Genomic DNA, 22642 nt, shown 5'->3' with positions numbered 1-22642 from the left:
ATGAAGAGACATTAATGTCTAAAATGTTATTGGAAATTATTTTAAATTGGAATTGTAGTAGAGTGTGTGTGTGTGTGTGTGTGTCTTAATTGGATTAAAGACAGCTAATCTGGGTATTTTGATGTATTGTGGTTTGAGGTGTTAATTAGACAAACATAAGGAAGTTAAAAGGTAAAGCGCAATTTGCATTTGTTGAATAAACCATTCAAAAGAATGGGTAAAATCTTGCACCTAGTTGGGGACGCCAAGCAATGTGTTTATATTACTAATAAAATTGGTGGAATGAAAGGATTATTATTAGGAGGGGCAAAATTAAAAACCTAGTAATACAATGGAAAATTTGCATTCAAAGGGGGAGCTAGGTATAAACAGAAAGGAGTTTATGTGTGAGTCAGAGGCATTTAAAATCTAACCAACCTGTAAGCCTACAACTGTGTCTGAAAAGGAACCAAATTGGAACTCATTTTGAATTCGTTAAGGTAAAATGTGCTTTGCCTAGTGTCTGTTTAAAATCTATGGGCTATTGTTGCCTTGGCGAAGATTTACCTGGAAGTGATTAATTTGGGGATTGTTTTAAAAGTTATTATGGTATAATTTGTAAACATGTGTATATGTTTAATTTGTTGTTAAATTAATAAATGTTTAATTTAGTTTTATATTAAAACCCTCGAGGCTTGGTGGATTTTTTCCTGAATTCAGAGCTGCATCTCAAACATACCAGTTGAAAACACAGGTTATGACAGTTGTTCAAGTTTCCCTCTGGGGTTTAAACAACTCAGCCTTTACCAACTGCTGTGTCATAGCAGCACATCACTTTATTTTTCTAACTTTTTAAATTGACTCAATGAACTTTAGTATTATTCAACTGATTATTGCTTCTCTATTGAGCAGTTAGCAAGTGGTTCATAAGAACATAAGAAACAGGAGCAGGAGTAGACCATACTGCCTGTAGATCTACTCCAACATTCAATATGATCATGGCTAACCTTCAGCTTCAATTCATTTTCTTGTCTGCTCCCCATTTCCCACAGTTCATGAGACACCAAAAATCTGTCTCTCTCAGCCTTAAATGCATTCAACGATGGCGTATCCACAACAATTTGTGGTAGAGAATTCCAAAGATTGACAACCCTTTGGATGAAGAAATTTTTGATTTCAGTCCTAAATTATCCGTACCTTATCCTGAGACTGTATCCCCTTGTTTTAGATTTCCAAGCCCAGGGGAGCAACTTTCAGTGTCTACCATGACAAGCCCCTTCAGAATCTTGAATGTTTCAATGAGATCACCTCCTATTCTTCTGAACTCCAGTGGAGGTCCAATTTTCTCAGCCTCTCATCTTAGGACATCACTCTCATATCAGGAATCAATCTAGTAAACCTTCACTGCACCACCTCCAAAGCAAGCATATCCTTCCTTAGATATGGAAACTAAAATCTTGACACAGTATTTCAGGTGTGGTCTCAAAGTCCTGTTGCATTTGTAGAAAGACTGTATTCTTGTACTCCAATCCCATAGCTAAAAAGGCCAGCATGCCATTTGCCTTTCTAATTGCTTGCTGTACCTGCATGTTAACTTTCTGCGTTCCTTCTAAGAGTACACCCAAGTCTCTCTGAACATCAACATTTACAAGTTGCATGCCTTTTAAAAAATATTCTGTTTTTCTACAGTGATTAACTTCACACTTCCTCACATTATACTCCATCCACCATCTTGTTTCTCACTCAATTAGTTTGTCTACATCTCTTTGCAGCCTCTTTGTGATCCTTCACAGCTTCCATTCTCATCAGCTTTGTATTGCCAGCAAACTTAGATACATTATTCCCTACCTGTTTAAGTCATTAATATAGATTGGAAACAGCTGAGGGCCCAGTACTGATCCTTGTGTCACTCAACTAATTACAGTCTAATAACTTGAAAATGCCCCATTTATCCCTACTCTTTACTTCCTGTCTGTTAACCAATCCCCTATTCATACTAATATATTACCCACCACCCCCCACAATTCCATGAGCCTTTACCTTGCTTATTAATCTTTTGTCTGTCACGTTATTGGGTGCCTTTTAGAAATCCAAGTATACTACGTCAACTGGTTCCACTTTATCCACCCTACATGTTACATCCTCAAAACACTGAAATTTGTCAAATGAGTTTTTCTTTTTGTAAAACTATGCTGACGACATCTCATCATACTCTGATTTTCTAAGTCCATTGTTTAGACTTCCTTAATAATAGATTCCAGCATTTTAACAACTGCTGTCAGGCTAACAGGCCTGCAGTTCTCAGTTTTCTCTCTCTGCCATTTCTTAAATTAGCAGTGTTACTTTTGATAACATCTAATCCACTGGGACCATTCTAGAATCTAGGCAATTTTGAAAAATCATAGCCAACCCATCCACTTTTTCTGCAGCTTTTAGAACCCTAGGATGTAGGCCATCAAGTCCTAGGATTTATCAGATTTTAGTCCCTTAAGTTTCTCCAGTGCTACTTCTCTGCTGACATTAATTACCTTAATTTCCTCACTCTTTTTAGCCCCTAGGTTAACTTCTATTACTGGTATGTAACTAGTGTCTTCTACTATGAACACAAACAAAATATGTGTTCACTCTCTCTGCCATTTTCTCATTCCCCATGATTTATTCTGCCTCTGCCCCAAAGGCACCAACTCTTACTTTAGATACTTTCCTCCTTTTTATATACACTTGCAAAAACTCTTACAACCTGAGAGGTGAAGCGAGAGTGACTGCCCTTGACATCAAAACAGCATTTGACCAAGTGTGGCATCAGGGAGCCCTAGCAAAAACTTGGGTCAATAGGAATCAGGGGGTAAACTCTCTGCTGATTGGAGTCATACCTAGCACAAAAGGAAGATGGCTGTTGTTGTTGGAGGTCAATCTTCTCAGTTCCAGGGCATCACTGCAGGAGTTCCTCAGGGTAGTGACCTTGGCCCAAACATCTTCAGCTGCTTCATCAATAACTTTCCTTCCATCATAATGGGATGTTTGCTGATGACTGCACACTGTTCAGCACCACTCACGACTCCTCAGATATTGAAGCAGTCCATGTCCAAATGCAGCAAGACCTAGACAATATCCAGGCTTGGGCTGACGAGTGTCAAGTAACATTCACGCCATGCAAATGCTAGACAATGACCATCTCCAACAAGATAGAATCTAACCATCATCCCTTGATATTCAATGGCATTACCATCGCTGAATCCCTCGCTATCAAAATCTTTGGGGGTTACCATTGACCAGAAACTGAACTGGACCAGCCATATAAATACTGTGGCTACAAGAGCAGATCAGAGACTAGGAATCCTGTGATGAGTGACTCACCTCCTGACTCCCCAAAGCCTTTTCCAGAATCTACAAGGAGCGTGATGGAATACTCTTCACTCACCGGGTAGTTCACCACCACCTTCTCAAGGGTTATTAGGGATGGGCAATAAATGATGCTTAGCCAGTGATTCCCACATCCCTTGAATGAATAAAAAAAGAACTTTTTGTATCCCTGGCTAGTTTACTCTCAATCTATTTTTTCCATTTTTAACAACTTTTTGATCGCCCTATGCTGATTTCTAAAACACTCTCAATCCTCAGGCTTACTACTATTCATTGCAACATTATAAACCTCTTCTTTTAATCTAATGCTATCCTTAACTTCTTGCATGAGCTGCGGATGAATTTTCCTTGCTCAGTTTTTGTTTTTTAATAGAACGTATTTTTGTTGAACATTTTGAAATGTTTCATTAAATGTTTTGCCCTGCTTATTTACCACCATACCTTTTTGTTTATTCACCCAATCAACCTTAGCCAGCTCTTTCCTCATACCTATGCTATTAGCTTTGTTTAAGTTTCTTGTTTGGGACTGGAGTGTATCGCTTTCAAACTTAATACTGAACTCAACTGTACTATGATCACAATTTTCCAGTGGATCTTTTATGATGAAATTGCTAAGTATCCCTACCTCACTGCACAATATTTGATCTAAAATAGTTTTATCCCTAGTTCAACCTAATTCACCCCATTAAATTTTGTTGGTGACTGAATATTCTATTGTTTCTTTTCCTTTCCATCTAGATTTTTACTCACACTTTGGAAGTGCATATAAATGTATAGATACATATGGGTAGCGAGACTAAATAATAGATCATCATTCACTTGCAATCATATATACACACACAAGTAAGCAGTGCATAGCCTACAGGATTATATAACATATTATAATTGCTGATGATATCTCCACACACACACACACACACACACACACACACACAAAGTACAGGTACAAATTAATACTCTTAAAATACTGTTCTAGCCTTAGTGCCTCAAGAGCAAGTCATTTCAAGAAACAAAAATTTGCAAATTCAATGCAATGGCTAAATGATTAAAATCACATCTACCACTTATTCTGATAAATGGCATTTATTTTTAACAAATGGTGCAGTTTTACAACACAGTTTCCATGGATTTTTTAGCTAACATTCTTGAGTATATTAAGAAAATAATGCTTCCTCAAATTGCTCAATGGATAAGTACTGAGCTGCACAGGGAGGGAGGTTCCAACTTCCCACCCTGGTTTGTGGTGAGCTAGTTAATCTCATCTGGGGCATAATTCGACACGCTAGATTGACATCACCATGTTTTGTCTATGGAAAGGGGCAGGAGAAAGAAGGTCACTCCTGATCTTAGTTCATATAGGCAGCAACAATTTTGGATCAATGATCCCATGGGATAATGGCCTAACAATATTTTTGCTGGGCCTTGTACATGAATAAAGGACAGTCAGTTCCACTTGTCAAGAAGTACTCAATGCCTCTAAAGAGGGATGACAAAACCAGCAAGAAAATAAGTTTTAAAAATGCAGTTCATCACTCTCACAGCCAAGTAATAAACACTCAACTCAGAGGATCACAAGTTTTGATACTAACTCTGACTGACACTCGCATTCGAGGCCCACCTTAGACATTCTCATACGACAGTGCTAAGCACACCCATGAGCAGTCCCGGCAACTTGAGCTCAAGGTAGTGAGCTTTCTTTGCTCAACCAGGCTTCTGCCCCAGGCATAACTGGCTCATTAAGTGCTCATTTGACCCTTTGCCCATTCTCCGCCATTTCCAATTGGCAGAAAGAACTACCCCAATGATTTATCCTCTATTCACTCATTCGCCAATAGACCAGTAAGACAAACCAGTCATCTGGATTTTCTTTTGGGGAAATCATCTGCTACTCTCAAAATGGAGCAGGGCCATCCTTGCTTCATAAACTTGGAATGAGACAGTTGACCCTGTGTCTTGGTCTGAAATAGATAATGAGCCACAGCATTCCACAAACTGATTGGTTTGGTTAGAATACATGTCCAACACCTGCAGCTCTTTTCTTTTAGACGTATGAAAATTCACTTTATTTCAAGACACAACTCATCCTTTCCACGAAGAAAATAAGAAACGATTTTAAAAATCCCAAAACATGATCCACAGTTTTCCCTGGGTAACTTGGATAGTAACAGATGGAATATTTTATATTTATGAGAGAGGAAAAGTGAAGCAGTCTGCAGCTGTAAATTATTCTGTCATGTAAAGTGAAGAATTGCGACAGTAAAAAGATAAAACAAAAAAAAATTCGATAGCTCTAGTTGATATTCATTTCCTGTAGTTAAGGAAACACATTTGTAACATTTATCATGTAATGCACAGCAGTGACAATGTATTACTCCTTCCTAAAATAGGTACACAATACTTTTATCCTATGGAAGTATCCATGTGGCCACAGAATATGTACTGAGCAAGATAGCCTGTAAAGCTATTTAGAGCTTGATGATGTGCTGTAGAGCTATTTGGGGCCCAGTGACAAGCTCTAGTAATCAGCACGTGTTTGGAAATAAGCTCTGAAAAGAAAAGAAAATGCTTTGGCTTTCAATCAGGTAAGGAATACTATGGAACAGAATACAGTCACAACTAAGACACCTACAGCTACTAGTGGGTGCTTTGGAGGAGGTATCAATCCCCAAACCCGGTGATGGGGGAGGTGGGTCAGGTTTAATTCCAATCCAGTAGATAATCTTTGGGGAGATGGGGTAAAGCATGGAAGCACTCCTGCTCCACCTAGCCCAAAAGCAGTAATAAAAGGACCTAACTTTTCCACAAAGCTGTGTCTGTGCCTCCCTTCAGCTGCCAGGTTTCCTGAGGTCAGGGAAACCTGATCTGTAAAACTGGTTAAATGTGAGGCCAACTCCTGCAACTGGATTTACTACCAGTGTCAGGAAGATATAATAACGTTATTGGAATTTATTGTAAAATAGTAGTACCTGTGTCTGTGTGTGTGTGTGTGAGAGACTTAATCGGATTAAAGGCAGCTGGTCTGAAAGCTTTGATGTATTAAAAGGAGAAGCTGGGTTTGAAATGTTAAGTAGGTAAACATGGGGGATGTTTAGAATGTAAGGTGCAAAAGGATATTTGCATTTTTAAATAAACCAGGCTAGGTTGTTCTTAAAGGCGGGGTCAAATATTATACCTAGCCAGGGGAGTGTTTATTTTTCTCAAAGATCACTGATAAAATTAATTTTTTATGATCAGAGAGGTAAAGTCCAAAGACATAGTGAAACAATGGGAATTTGCATTCAAAGAGGAAAATATGTATAAAGAATCGAAGGCTGTGTGTAAGGGTAGGCATTCAAAGATCTAACAAATGTGAAACGCCTTCAGCGTCTAAGCCTCAAGCTGCTGTCTACAACGAACTGAAGTTAGGGAAACTCACTTTGGATTGAATTGTTCAGGGTATCATGTTTCTTTGCCTGAGTCTTTTAAAACCTGCGTGTCTTACTGTGCCTTAACGGAGGTGTAACTGGGAGTCAGATTAATTAGGGGATTTAGAAGTTATTATAGTAGTAAATTGTAGACATATGTGCGTGCTTAAAATCATTTTTCTTAATAAGTGTTTAATCTGGTTTTGTAAAAACCTATAAGGCTCGGTGGTCTTGTTACTACTGAATTCAAAGCCCGCATTTCTAAATTTATACAAATTGCAAAACAAGTTGTGGCAGCTGTGTCAAGTTTCCCTCCGGGATTTGAACAACTCAGCATTTACCATTGGCTATGCCATAACAGCTGTCCCCTATTGCACCATCATTAATCCCAGAAGCAGACAAGTTGTGGTCAGGTTAGAGATTTTTACATCTTACCCAAACCACCCCATTTTTGGGGGTTAAAATTCACGCCATAGAGTCCAGAGGTGACAACCCAGAGGTGAGCATGATTGGGGATTTTAATTGCAGAAAACTAAGGTAGCGGTGGGTATGGATGGGAGCTTGGTGATGAGCTTCAGTAATCAGCACTTGTTGGAGATGTCATTGTAATTATTTTCAGAGCCTATTTTTAATTTAAAAATTATTTTCAATTTTACAGTTTTGTCCCAAGATTCTTTCCATTTGATGTTACAAAGATATTTGCGTTTCTATATTAACAGCATCTACAACATAGGCAATGATCCAAGACATTTCACTGGTTGGGAAGAAGAAAAAAAAATAGAAATAGGAAAAAGAACAGACACCAAGCAATGGAGGGATCTATTAGATGCGGTTACCATAGGCTTATCCAAAAATATTGACTTTGAGAAAATTTTGAAGGCATAGAGAAAAGGAGACAGCCATTGCTCTAGATTCACTAATTTTAAAAAAAAAAGCATATTTGAGTACTCTTTAAAAGTACAACAACTAAAATCAGTACTTTCCAATACTTTAATGACATTAATTTCACATGAAATATTCATTTGCTTGATTCAGAAAATGTTCTAAAACACAGAAGAATACACATCTGCGGACAAACAGAAACACAACCTTGTAAAGTCTGATCCTCTTGCACACTCAAACCCCCAACTGAAAAGCTCAAGCTTTATAAATTGCCAAACTTTGCTTTTGCTGCCTTGGCCGGCTCAGGCGACCATTTTTTTTTCCTGATGTTCTGACTAACACTTTCCCCTCAATCATGTCCCCAGTTGACCAACTGCTTGTCCATCTCCACTGATGGTTGCAGGATATTGTTGTAAGCAAAACGAACTGCCAAATAACAGAAATGTCTGCAATGTAGCAAAGCCACGTAAATGCACTGTCAATTGTAAATCTTGCTTTCTGACATAAGCCTCCTGTAAAATTGCACAGTACTGCTTTATACATTACTTAACTATAGAGAATATTGGAGTGAAATAGATTAACAGAGGATGATGGCAAGAGAGAATAGGTAAAAATGAAAATTTGACACAGGAAGTAAAACCCTGCACAGTAAACAAGTTAAGGAATTTGTATATAATCTTAAGATCTATTTACTGATGCAAGATTAAAAATAGATCTGAAGCACCAAGGACCCCTCCCAGAAGGGTGAAGTTAAACAGTTGTACCTTTATAAGATGTTTGTTGATCCATTTTGTGAACGTCTTTTTCTGCACTCTGTCACGCTCATCTGTAGAAACAGAAAAAAGGAAAATGAGTTACTTCTCCCCAATTTTAAATTGCACCATTTAAATAACATTAGAAAATGATCCAAAGAGTTACATTAGACTGGAAATGTTAACTCTGCTTCTCTCGTCAGAGGCTGCCAGGCCTGCTGAGTTGTTCCAGTACTATCTGTTTTTATATTAGAAAATGCTAGATTCCCTCTCTCCTCTGTGATATCTTCTCCAACTATTAGTTGCAATCAGCACAATTTAAGCAGTGAAGCTTTTCACGGTTATCCACAACTTCTGGTAGCATATTTTACCAGTATTGAGACTGCACCTCTATCACTCATTACCCATGAGGGCATCAAATTAAAATTCAAATAGTGCTCAGATGCAACTTTGGTCCTTGAATAAAACAAATTTTCTGTTCATTCTTACTCAGCTTTGTTGCTTCATATAAACCACTCAAATAGCTATCTCAATCAATTCAAAATGTTATTTTCAAAAACACTAAATACCATTCCAAAATAGGCTGCACTGGAGAATGTTCATGTATTTTATGTTTTGCCATAGAACTGCACCAGATATTGTGCATCACATTAAATGAGGACACCTGTCATGTTTAACTTACAAAAAAAATTTAGGGAGGGCAAACTCAGGTCTCCAATAAATGTTAATACCTAGTCCCAAGGTTAACTCAGTACTTATTTTCATGAACATAATTATTTGGCATCAACTGATAATTTCACTCAGAAGGCACGGAGATAGCTGTTGCAGGAAATCGTAAAATATCTCAGTGCAGGTGGGGCATTCTTCTAAGGTTAGGGTTGAGGTACAGTATTAAGGTAGAGAAAAATAAGCTTTACTTAGCATCTATCTGGGCTATACCTGACTTGGGTGTGCTTTCTATTCCCACCACAAACCCCTCATTCCATGGGCAGAAGATCACACACAAAAATAATTGCAAATGTAACAGCAATCAACAAAACACAGAAAACACCTACTGCCACAAATCCAAATTGAGTTAAGAGTTGGTAAAAATGCCACAGAAACCAGGCCATAATTTTAGCTCCTTCACCATCTATATAGTTCCTATAAGCATACACTATGTTTGTGTGTAAAACATATATGCCCACTTAAAGCTTTCCTTTCTGTCAGGATCACCATCTTCATTCAGTGCATTTCAAAGTTAGCAGAAATCTGATAGATCATTTGTTGGCCTCAGTTACTAGCACTTACTCTACAACAATACATTGCCTAGATTAATGCATCATAAAATATTTATCCTCAAAATTCAGCAAAATGGCCGGTTTGATCAAGAGGCAAGTAACTGTAAATTAGTTTTTCTGTTTCACAACTAACACATACAGGACTATATAACAGACAACTCTGGGAATCAGTATAGATCATACTCTATAATTATATAAGTAAAGAACTTCTCAATGGACTTCCAATTCACTCTTTTCAAAATCAAAAAGTTAAAGTAAAACATTTTGTATGCTGTAAGCTAAAACACCCAATTCATAACATAAGAATTTCTAAAAAAAAGGAATAGATCATTAGATCCAACAAAAACTTGGTTTTTTGACAGACCAAAGGCCAAACAATTCTTCTGCATTTAGTCCCCAAGGCCTTGTAATTTTTTTCACACTTGGCAGGAGATTACCATGTGAAAGTGCAATCCTCCAAACTCCTGGCTCAGAACTGTGATCTGACACATGTATGTACTCTGCCTGTACTTCCTAGCATTTTTCTTGTAAGGCAACACATCAGGTATACACCTTGTGACTGACAACTTAACCACAAGGATCCATCTGATTTTGACTGTCGAACCTAATAAAACCATTAATTGTGATTTAACATGTTTTAATCAAGAACATTATTAACATAACAAAATTAACATAATAAAAGGCTAAAGATATGATTAAATCAATACGTATTCTTAAGCTAAAACACAAAGTGCAGAATAACAGCACAGCTTGCTATCACTCAGGGCCAACAGGGTGGTTGCAGGCGTGCAGAAACCCTCCCAATTGTAAAGCCATGACTTCACCCATTTCATTTGGGCAATGACAAGTGGTAACTCAGCATTTGCTCACAATAGGGAATTTCTTTCTTTAAAAAAAAGCTTGAATCACCTATAGTTCCCACCATACATCTTATAACTTCAACGGCAGAAACCTTCGGACAAGTTTTATGATTGTTTTCAGAGTTGGTGAATGGTTACAGATAATAAAAGAAATAGGCAAGAAATAAATACAGTAAATTCAAAATTTGAGGGATGGGAAGAGAAATTGAAATCCAGAACCATGTGTATTAAAGTTACAATATTGGAATTTAAAAAGAGATACTGGTACTGAGCTGGTCGATGAATCTAAATTCCAAATAACTTTCTTTGATTTTATAGAGAAATTTGCCATTTCGTTGGATGAACAGATGAAACATCCTACTTGTGCTTTATTCCTAATGAGGTAAGGCTGACTGCAAAAGCTGCAATCATGCAGATGTCAACCAGATGGTTTAATCCTCAAAAGCATACTGCAGACTATTTTCTGTAGAAAACATTTCAAAAGTAACTTCAATTTATCTTTTCACAAAAAACACCAAGTAAACATTTCCTCACAACAAAATAGGTTCAGAAATAAAGTTTTTACACTAAAATTTGAATTATATTTATGTACAGTGCTGGACATTAAAATGATCTATATTGTATTGCAAAAGCTGTTTTATTACTAGATTTTTCCCCAAACAACCTGTTCAAGTATTTCAGTATTTTATCTGCTAGCTTCAGTATCATCAACCCATCTACTTCAATTAGTGAAATTACAACAACTTACATTTATATACATCTTTAATGTAATAAAACATCCAAAGGTACTTCACAGGAACATTCAACAAAATATGACACCAAACTTACATAAGGAGATGCTAGATCAGGGGATCAAAAGCTTGGTCAAATAAGGAGGTTTTAAGAAATGTGTTAAAAGAGGAAGGTAAGGTAGAGGGGCAGAGAGGTGTAGGGAGGGAATTACTGCAATATAAATTAGGCAACTATTACTAGTCTTTTACATCAGTCTCAGGCAGTGTACTGTAACACACAGTTCGAATATTTGGTTACACCAATAACTGCTTTATTTCTACAGATACAGCTCAACGACAAAAGTGATATATACAGACTTCAACAAAGGCCCAGAGCGACTCTCACCCCACCAGAATTCATTTTAGCATTACAAGAGAATTAGAACAATGTTAACACAGCCAATGTTAAAAGCAAATGGATAGAAGTTTCCAGGAGACATAACAGACATTTGGGCACATTCAAAATGTAGTTCTCAACTGGCCTAAAGTTATACTACACCTGATGAGAAATGAACCAGAGATGGTGTCTTTATTACTTGGATGGCAGATTCCCAACTAGCTGAAGGACTTTAAGAATATTTGAAGATGACAATCTTTATAGACCTTCACATATATGAATGTAGGCAGTGATAAGTCTTAGGTACAGAAAACCAATAAATGCAACCCCTTAATTATTGTCCTAAATTTAATATCTTATAAAATGTTTTACAAAATTTTGAAGAGGCATCATCTTAATCTGAAAGTTATGAGTTTAAACAAAGATAAATTTACCACACTTGGAGTTAAAATTCTTTTGGTTCACTGAAGCACCAAAACAGAGCAACAATGGGATTCTTCATTTCAGCTGTATAATTGATCTCGAGAAACGAGTAAACAATGCACAAGAGCGATCACGGAGTGGTATTTGCGGAGGCTTGGATCAGGGCAGCAACCTGACCTTGTGTTTGCAGTTGGTCTACACGTTGGAAAACAGAATGGAGAGAAAAAAATCTCTTCATACATGTTTTCTTCTCCAATTTCAGATTAGAGAATGTCCAAAACAATCATTAGATTGGAACAATTTAAAGTATTTATATATTACCATAAGTGTTAAAATGATGAAAAAAATTCCTAATCTACCAGTAGTGATCAAGGCAAATGGTCCTAGTCAAAAAAGACAGACACTTGCATTTATATAGTGCCATTTGCAACCTTGGTATGTCCCAAAGCAATTTACAACCAATGAAACATATTGATATAATGAACTAAGAACATAGGACTTACAAACAAGAATGGGCCATTCAACCCTTTGAGTCCACTCCACCATTCGATAAGGTCATGGCTGATCTGACTATGGTCTTCACTCCTCCTTCCTGTCTATCCCCATAAAAGAAATGCAGCAACCAACTTGCACGCAATCAAGATTCCACAAACAATAATGTGATAATGACCAAATGCTTATGTGATGATGAGGGATAAATAATGGCCAGAACACTGGGGAGAACTCTACAGCTCTTCTTCAAAATAGTGCCATGCGATCTTTTCTGACTAGGAGGGTAGACAAGGCTTCAGTTCAACATCTCATCTGTAAAGGTGGCACAAACGACTAGGGTGTAAGCTTAAATTTTGAGCTTAAGTCTCTCGAGTGGAGCTTGAACAATCTTCTGAGTCAGGAGCGAGTGTGCTACCACTGAATAACGGCAAGCACCATTATTAATTATTAACGGCCAGCAACACGTAACGGACAAGACAGGCAATTTAATACCACACATTCTCAGTCACCTTCTCTGCCATTATATGTAACTTGTTGAAAAAGCCTTTAAAGGAGTTTACTTAACGTGTGCAGATATATATTTTAGTTACTACAATTTAATTTTTACACAGTCGACTTTGTTACATGCTCTTGCTACCCAAATGTACTGGTGAAAACCCAAAACAAAAGTCACTGTTTTCAGTTTGGCCTCATCTTGTACTATGGTTTAGGCCCATCCAAGTAAATGGCAACACAAGGTGAGTTTATAAACCATCATTTAAAATACCATGGAAAACTCAAATTTAAGTTGCTTTCTGAAGTGACTAACATCCTCTCACAGTTGACACCATGAGAAATCATTTGCTATTAGGTATTACAAGCAGAATGCTGAAGTATTTTCAAATCAAAATAATACATGGAGATCAATATCAAAAATAAATTAAGGTATATATATGATTTTTCTTTTAAATAATTACACATTAACTCAACAGGCCTTTCAGTTAAAAAATACATATTTCCTTTAATAAGTTTGTTTCCCTTCTGTGTCCCATCCCATCTAAAGTAAGCAGATATTTAAGCAAAGCTTCGGTGTAACTGGCAAGTAGTTCAAAACAACAGAACCATTAAATCTGACATTTTTCACTTCCCCTCTAAGGAGAAACTGTATGCCCAATCACCAGCTGCCAGATATAAGGACTTCACTGCCCATTGCAGAGAAACTGCAGATCCAAATTTGCATACATCCTCCATGAAGCAATGCATTACTGTGTAAATAGGTTGTATTTTCCAAACACTCATCCAAAGTAAAAAACTTAATTCAATTTCCATGAGTAAATATTAGATCTCATGGGAATAGAGGTCACTGCAATACTCTGTAACATGCAACATTTGAATACCACTTGGTCTAATAATTAATTAGAGAATTTAAAGTCTTAAGAAATATCAGTACTCGAATGGAGAAAATTACTACCAGGATGGAGAACACAACTTGTGAGCTTCATCATAGCTTTTCGAAGTGCTGTCTCCATCTTGAAAGTTCCCAACAAATAAATTAAAAAGAGACTGAAATAGTTGTTACAAGACTTTTAGCGTCATAAATCACAGCACCCAAATAGAAATAGAAGAGTTTCACATGTCTTCAGTTGGGGGGAGGGGCAGTGTGGAGGAGAAAAAAGTTATCAATATATAACTTAACGCTGACATTAAAAATATAATGTTCTCATTTGAAACTATTCAAGACTTCCAGCGGTATGGGTTAGTATCTTTCCAGCAATTAAAGAAAACTAAGTCTCAATTGCAATATTACTAGAACTACAGTATTACAAGAACGAAAACATTATACTGACCCATGCAGCACATCAAGGAAACCAGGCTTGCATTTAGCTCCCTGTCATTACTGTAGAGGCCCCACATTTTACCAGCACGCATAGCTGACATTGTGTTTCGTTTTCTTCTCGAAAGCTTGAGGCTTTGAAGTACAACAGAATGCTGTTATGATGCAATAAGCCAAAAGTATGATATATGTGGTCATGAACCACCCACTTCCTGATAGGTTAAATTCTCCCACTCTTCTTCTGATTAAACTACCTTAATATTAATAGCCTTTGCAAATTGCCAAACTCAGAAGGAGTGCATGTGAGACTGAATGTCATTCATATCCGTTGCAGACATCGAAACTTTGAATCCAAAGATTAGAAACAAAATATTTTCGAGATTTATTAAGACCAGTTGAAATTATAGCAGCAGAGGCGAATACAATCAAGTATGTTTCTTAGTAGAGAGTAACAAAACTGCTGCTTATATCTGCACATTCCTACAGTTATTGCACTGTCTTACAAATTCCGTGTTTCAGCCAGATGTCCAAAAGCTGTAGTCAAATTAAAAACTCAAAAGAGCTGATGCATCTTCGTTCTTCTCCAGTAATTAATTTTCCAGTGACCCACATTAATGAACTGAATCAGATACGCACAAGGTACTCAAATGTACACAGGCTGCAACCATTTCCCTTTTTTTCTTGCTTCGTACTGATAACACGCACATAAGCTACTCAGAGCTATAAATACCTTTTGCAGCTTGTGTAGTAGGCAGGGAGCCTTTAATCTGGCAAAGCTATAATTTTCTGCTGTATTCACCTGCTATTACTGCAATATCTGTGCTGCACTGCTTTCCAGTACATTGTCAGATCAACCTCCTTAAAACATGGCAGTCCAACGTCATTTCCTCAAAGCTGAAAATGATTCACAGAAATACGAACACGAATGAAAAGGAGCCTGGTGGTGTCACCTAAAAACATGCCAATAGAAATTACCACTGGGGATCTTCCCCCCCACCCCCACATCTTCCATAAGCTGCTGCTTCCTTCAATGACATTAGGGTGGTAAGCTACAATTCCAGTTTTACCATTCAGTCAGTCCACAAAAACCTAAAAATATAAACCAGCAAGAGATTTTTTTTTTCTAAAAAGGCTTCATTATTTTTAATATTTGACCGCTACAACTACCATGAGAGCAAGCATGAGAGCGCTAGGCTGGCAGGATCTAAAAACACACGCAGTCCATATGGGCAATCTTAAAATAAAAATGCTACACTTGACATCCAACAACCTTCAAATCCCTTCTTTTGCCTAAAAATCTAACCAACTCTTGGTTGAATTTTCCAACATAGCTAACTCCAATGTCTGCACGTACAGTCTTTTCTACCCATTACTCACCCTCGTGTGGCAGCTACATCTAAACTATCTATAGCCATTCAAATTTGGAAGAGGACAGGTTTATGATAATAGTGAAAAGTTTGTGATTCAGTTTATGTGCACCCTTTTAGACCTTCAGATTTCAATAAGGTCTTCCCTGGACTGCTTCCCCCCACCACCCACCCAATGCAAACATTTCCAGTCTCATAGTTCAGGTCACCAATCCAGAGGATCAGATTAAATGTCCTCCTTAGTATGTCTTCTAATGCTTGGATGCTCTCACTGCAATCATGCTGACCAGAATATACACAGTATTTTAGGTGGGGCTGAACAATTGACCTGAAGTTTTCTCTTTCCATCTCCCAACCCACAACCAGTCCTCATTCTATCCCTCTGATTTTACGCCCTAAAATCTTAAGTGCATTCTTTGTTTCTGCATCACATGGATATTTTCAAAATCCCTCTCCTGTGTTGTAACCTGTACCTTTCCACTGCTTGTTTCAATCTCATCACCTTGCACTTGTACATATTAAGAAAAATCTGCACACTGTCCAATCAACTCCTCAAGCTATCTGGATCTCTTTGCATTCAATCTTTTTGTTTCCAACTATTTTTAATTCCCACTACTCAATTTTCAATATTTAGCATATTTGGGAAATTTCATTTGCAAATGTACAATGCAAATGGCTCCAAACGAGGGCCTGGGGTGTCATATTCATCACTTTTTCCACTCATGTAGCACCATTTAAACTATCCTTTGCTTCTCTGCTTAAATCAATACATGCTCCACTCAGAATTTTCTCCCTGCTGCATCCCATTTTGTACTCTTCCATTCTGTTGGTCAATTTCCTGTTAAACATGCTGCCAAAAGCTTTGTTAAACTCTTTCCATACGGTAAAAAGAGGTGATTTTCCTAATGAGATTTCAGCAAAGTATTAGCATAGCAAAGAAATGGCCTCAAGCATGATTTCCACCTTAAAGGGTTATGCTGCTCCCTCATTTTATATGTATCAATGTGCCCCGCTATTCATTCAGGATTCTCGTCAATGTATGGCTCACTAGAAATGCCAGTCTCATTGACCTGCGCCTTCCATAATTGTCCTTAATCCTCCTTTTAATAAATTTACGTTACAATAATTGACCAATTTCATCAGCAACTTCCTTAAGCTTGGGACTAAATTAAATAAATAAAGCTAACTCCATTTACTTCTGATCCAACCAATGATAGTTTCATAATAAAAAATCCTGTTTAAAAATGATTATCTACCCTACCCAAAAAGTTTAAGTGCCAAGAAGCATCAAAGCAGGACTTGGCTTTCATTTTCTTATTGTCTCTACTCAGTGCTTACCCATTCATTCAAGCTAAGAGATTTGGAAGGATCTATGCAAGCTTGCATCCAACCATTCCAATGCACTGCTTCATTATCATTCTATTTATTTTAAAATGGAGTTTATATGCTACAGTACACTTCTTTCTAGATTTAGAAAGGTATTGCTTTCCCCCCACCAAGTCAGTAATTTGTAATTGGTAAAGATAGGCCTATTCCACATTGTAGGATAGTATGAGAAAATATACTCTGCAACACAGAAACAAGCTATCCACCCAACTGGTCTGTGCCAACATTTAAGTTCCACATAAGCCTCCATTTATTCTTCTTCATCTAATCCTACCTAAGATCATGAAAATAGGAGCAGAGGTAGGTCATTCAGCCCCTCAAGCCTGCTCTGCAATTCAATATCATGGCTGACCTGATTGCGACTTTAACTCCACTTTGCTGCTGGCCCCCCAGTACCCTCGACTCCCCTGTAGATCTACATAACTTTTATTCCCCTCTCCTCCGTGCACTTATCGAGCTTTCCCTTAAAAATGCAAAATTTTGGTTGGACATCTTTCAGACATGCAACCACAATTTTCAGTGTTAAAACGATCATCCTAATGATTTCTCATTGGGTGAAATTAATTTAATTTCTCAAAGCCTCAACAGCAGTTTTACTTCAAGGTAGTAAACATAAAATATTATACAGAAAACAGGCAAAAACTAAAACACAATGCATAATTATCAAAACTACTGCAGTTTTAATTTAACTCTCCAAGAATCATAGCAGTAAGGTTATCTTATTTAATCAAGTTTCAACAGAGCAACATCCATTGCTGAACACTTCTGTTCTCCTGTAACATTCAAAATATTCAACACAAAATTACAGGCTTCCAATTCCACTGAATACGATCAATAAGAGATAATTTAAGATTTTGTCTTGTGGTTTCCCCACAATTTAGTTGTCTTCCAGGAAGCAGAGGTCAAAACATAAAAAAATTTCCTAAAACAGACAACAAGCTGTATTTTGTCACAGTCCATTGTCCATGGTACAGGGAAAAACGGCTAAAATAGCAACTGTTGCTCTCTTGTGCAATTATTGAGGCACCATTGATGGCTGAGACAAATCTGCTATTGGGTACTGTTATGACTGATGCAGTTGGTAAAACTGAGTTATTTAAAAATCCCAGAGGAAACTTTAAACAACTGTCATAACCTATAATTTTAAGTGTTATGTGAGAGATGCAACTCTAAATTCAGGAATCAGACCATCAGTTCTCGAGGTTTTACATTAAACTAAATGAAACATTTTATTAATTTACACAGGTTAGAAATATATATACACATGGCTACAAATTACTATCATAACTTTTAACAAATTCCCAAACTAATCTCCATTAAGGCAATAATAACCCAAAGGTTTAACCAGACACCAGGCAAAGCATTTTCACCTTATGAATTCAAAATGAGGTTCTTTCACTTTGGTTGCTATGGAGCCAGTTGGAGACTTACAGCTAACTTTTGATCTCACGTTTCCTCTGCTCTACACACCTGAAAACTGAAGTTATGCCCATCACTCCCACTGAACGTTAATTCTCATTGTAACAACCACCTCTGAACTAAGCTCTCAAGCCCACATGTCCGTCCTTGGCCTGCTGCAATGTTCCAGTGAAGCTCAAACCAAACTTGAGGAACAGCACCTCTACAGCCTTCCGGGCTTAACATTGAGTTCAACAACTTCAGATCATGAACTCTCTCCTCCATCTCCACCCCCTTTCTGATCCCCCTTTTTCCAATAATTTATATATTTTTAAAAATATACTTTTCTTTTCCCACCTATTTTAAAATTTATTTCGACCTATGGTTTTATCTCCACCTTTTAGCCCATTTCAATCCCTTCCCCCCACCCCACCCCCACTAGGGCCATTTGCCACTTATTTGTCCTGCTTTCTACCCTTAATGTCACCATTAGCACATTCCTTAGATAATGTCACCACCGTCAACACCCCTTTGTCCTTTTGTCTATGACATCTTTGGCAATCTCTTCTTTTCCTCCACCTATCACTGGCCCTCTATCCAGCTCTACCTGTCCCACCCCCCTCAACCAGCTTATATTTCACCACATTTCTATATTTCTTTAGTTCTAGTGAAGAGTCATTCGGACTCGAAACGTTAACTGTGTTCCTCTCCGCAGATGCTGTCGGACCTGCTGAGTTTTTGCAGCTATTTTTGTTTTTACTTCTGAACTAAACCTCTCCAATAATAAAACCCCTTTCATCGTACCAACTTTATTAGTAATATAAACATATGGCTAGGAATCTCCTAGATATGCATCAAGTTTTCACCCCACTTCTTGAATGCTGTATTCAAGAAATGCAAATGCACGCTAATCTCTTTTACATATCAAAATTAGTACCCATCAAAGCACCCAGACTAGCTAGCTTTAATCCAATTAAGACACACCCACAGACTATACCTCTATTTTAAAAGAAAAATATTTTCCAAAATATTATAAACATTAATAGCTTCATGACAGTACCTTGGATAAATCTGAAATGTAGAAGGAAGAGTTTAACCTATATGAAAATCCCTGGTATTTATAAGTTTATATCTTTTCAAGGCACAGTGAAATTTTAATCAATTTAATTTTTTCAAGGTAGCTTCTGTTATCCCCTCCTCCGCCAATTACTTACCTCTTGTGCAATAGCCTGGGATAATGTTTCCTCTGATTTTCCTTCCCTCTTGGAATTAGGATGTGCTGAACCCCTGAACTTACTTGCCACCTGCACAACAGGAATGCAAAGCTAACTAGATTTTAATGCTGCAACACTCAAACCTGTACCTCCCAATACAAATTGGTGTTCAAAGATGACAGATCTGACTTCACCTTCATTCATTATCCTCATAGCCTTGGAAGCTATTCACAATCACTGCAACAGATGGTATCCTTTGGAGAATATGGAATGAGGCCACTGAAGAATCAATTTCCCATTTCTCTTCAAACAAAGAAGCCATTTGAGTAACACAAAATACAAGTCTTAGTCACAACTGCCATCTTAACTCATCAGTCCCTAATCAGGCATTGCAGCTATCAGGCTCTCTAACTCATGATACCTATGAGTAAGAGTCAAAGACAAAATGGAAGTTACTGTGTATGAGATGAAGACAATTCTCCTTATTTTCCATCATCAGTACAAACCTAATCACCTTTAACACTAATGCCCACCAAGCAAAACAATACATTGCTTAAATCCATTTTAATTGAGTTGTATTAAAATAGTGTTGCATAATATGGATAGTTCACATCAATCAGAAGATTAATCCCTGCCAATAGAATGCTAGTGTCATACTGACAGCAGAATTTGAAAACCTCAGTCTAGAATGCGCCATGGGTCCATTAAAGTGCATACATGCTGCTGAGCAGTTTCAATGAGTGACAAAGACAGTGATGAACTAGGAAGTATCTTTATTCTATTCAACGGCATTTAATATTCCTTATTGTTCACTTTCTAATGGTTTCAAAATACTTTGATTACCAGTTTAGTTCCAGTTTCAAAAAATTCTTTCAGCATATGGAACAACCCCAAAGTTCTCAAAATGGATTTATAAAGCAAAATCATTAAGATTTTGTTCAGTAACAGATGCTATTGAGCAACAAATGTATGGTCCAAGTAGAAATGGAAGGGGATGTAATTCTTACCGGTTAGGTCGCAATAAATATTAACCACCCAAGTTTTGCAAAATATGTCAATACCACAATATGGGCAGCTAAAGGATCCCCTTTTAAAATCAAACCACTGCAAATAAATCAATAACTTGAACACTTGTTTGTTTTTGTTTGTCTATTTCTGCTTAACTAATTGTGGGAACAGCAAATCCTCGTGATACTACCATGGGTATTAGCTTTCAGGTTTACTGATTTTGGCAGTGTGTCAACTGATAGCACTAAGCACCCAGAATGCTTCAGGCCTAATTGTGTACATTTAATTCAGTTTTTTCACATCCTTGGGCTTAGTTACTCCTACAAGCCATTCTTTTAAATGACATTATCAGCACTGATTCTTTAGCTTTTTTTTAAATGAAGAAACAATGAGAAAGAAAAGGTTCTGTCCAAACGGTCACTTCACAAAATTACTTATTTTCAGCATTAACAGCATTAGCAACTGGCTTGCATTCAAACTGACTTTAATTGCAATCTAAAGCATTTCAGAAAACTATAGATTTATCTTTAAAAACTATTGAAGATGAGTTGATCTGAATTTTCAATAGTCATTCCTCCTGCTGATAATTTAAGAAAACAATTTTGTGATTTTCTAAACTAGATCGCAATGATTTAAAAAAATAAATAAAACTGACTGGAGAATTTTCATGAGAGCACTAATTTGTTCCACAAAAAAAAGTAATTTTAAGACAGTTACATTGAATACTGATATTCCACTACTGCAACCCCATTCCAAAGGAAGTAAACAATAGGAACTTGTGCTCATGTCAATTCATGATTAGTAATTCACAATCAAATACTGGAACTTCGTTTTAGGCAGAATAGGGAAGCAAACATTCATGCAGGCCAGATTAAAAGTTTATTTGAATGATTCATTTCCTGCACCAGACTGAATCATGCATGGCCAGGTAGAGAATACTCACCTTCTCTGCTTGGATTACTACTATGAAAGTACCAGACACTAGCAATGCTGAGAAAATGCCCAACAACAAAGAGTACAGGCCCTAGTAAAGAAGAACTGGGTACTGGCATTTCTCCTCCAGCACTCGTCCCTGGAAACTAGGAACTGCTGCAATAAATTCCTTTCTGTTGATGTGCTGCTGTACCACTTAACATAAGAGAAATGTTTTAGCTCTTCAAGTGAATAACCACCGATGTTTCCTGTGAAGAGATATCCGGTACTTTAAACGGTTTTTGAAAAAAATATAACTTTTTTTTTTCCAAAGTTATGCAGCTTTTGGTTTAACTTGTAGTACAGGTCCAGTCAGTTTCATTACATCTTTGCAAGTTTATTCAGAGCAGAGGCACTTTGTCTTTATTTGCTGTTGCAGTCAGTAGCTGATGCATTGGCATTAACTGATTTCTGGCACTCTAGATTAGGTCATAATCCAAATTTTCCATTTTCTTCTTACCAGCACCACTGAGGTTGGTTATCCACTAGATGAGCAACAGACTCAAAAATTTGTCAGTCTATACAGCTTATTTCCTGAACATTTGTGGCCTGCTTTGCATTATGTCCTGAGTTTATGTTGTAATTTAACCAACCTTAACATCCTTTCCCCAGCAGACGAAACACAAACATCAAAACTTACATTTATGCAATGCCAGTCAGAGAAAAAAATCCCAAGGCATTTTGCAGAGGAAGAACTTGCATTTCTATAGTGCCTTCAACATAGTGAAACACCTCAGAGTAGCTCACAGGAGCATTTACAAGCGAAATTTTACACTAAGCCGCAAAGAAATAGTATTAGGATGGATGACCGAAAGCTGGATTAGAGGTTGGCTTTAAGGACATCTTAAAGAAGGAGAGAAAAGTGGAGAGATCGAGTGAGAGAATGACAGAATTTAGGGCCTAGACAGCTGAAGCCATGGCTGCCAAAGGTAGCACTAGAAA

At 37.3% G+C, this 22642-nt stretch overlaps 1 protein-coding gene across 4 annotated transcripts in view; it reads right to left on the bottom strand.

The window, feature by feature from the left end:
* Positions 1 to 22642, bottom strand: part of LOC144695942 (microtubule-actin cross-linking factor 1-like) — a 554471-nt gene that overhangs the window by 393293 nt on the left and 138536 nt on the right. For 3 of the 4 annotated variants that reach the window (XM_078567039.1, XM_078567041.1, XM_078567037.1), the window contains exon 2: positions 8393 to 8454. In XM_078567039.1, coding sequence (XP_078423165.1) covers positions 8393 to 8454 — 62 coding nt within the window. Of the gene's footprint in view, positions 1 to 8392; positions 8455 to 14368; positions 15177 to 22642 lie in introns of those variants that run through there. The other variant, XM_078567040.1, reaches the window with a different exon arrangement.

Source organism: Cetorhinus maximus, chromosome 21 (assembly GCF_964194155.1).
Source record: "Cetorhinus maximus chromosome 21, sCetMax3.hap1.1, whole genome shotgun sequence".
Classification (NCBI taxonomy): domain Eukaryota; kingdom Metazoa; phylum Chordata; class Chondrichthyes; order Lamniformes; family Cetorhinidae; genus Cetorhinus; species Cetorhinus maximus.
This window is presented reverse-complemented; position numbering and strand designations above follow the sequence as displayed.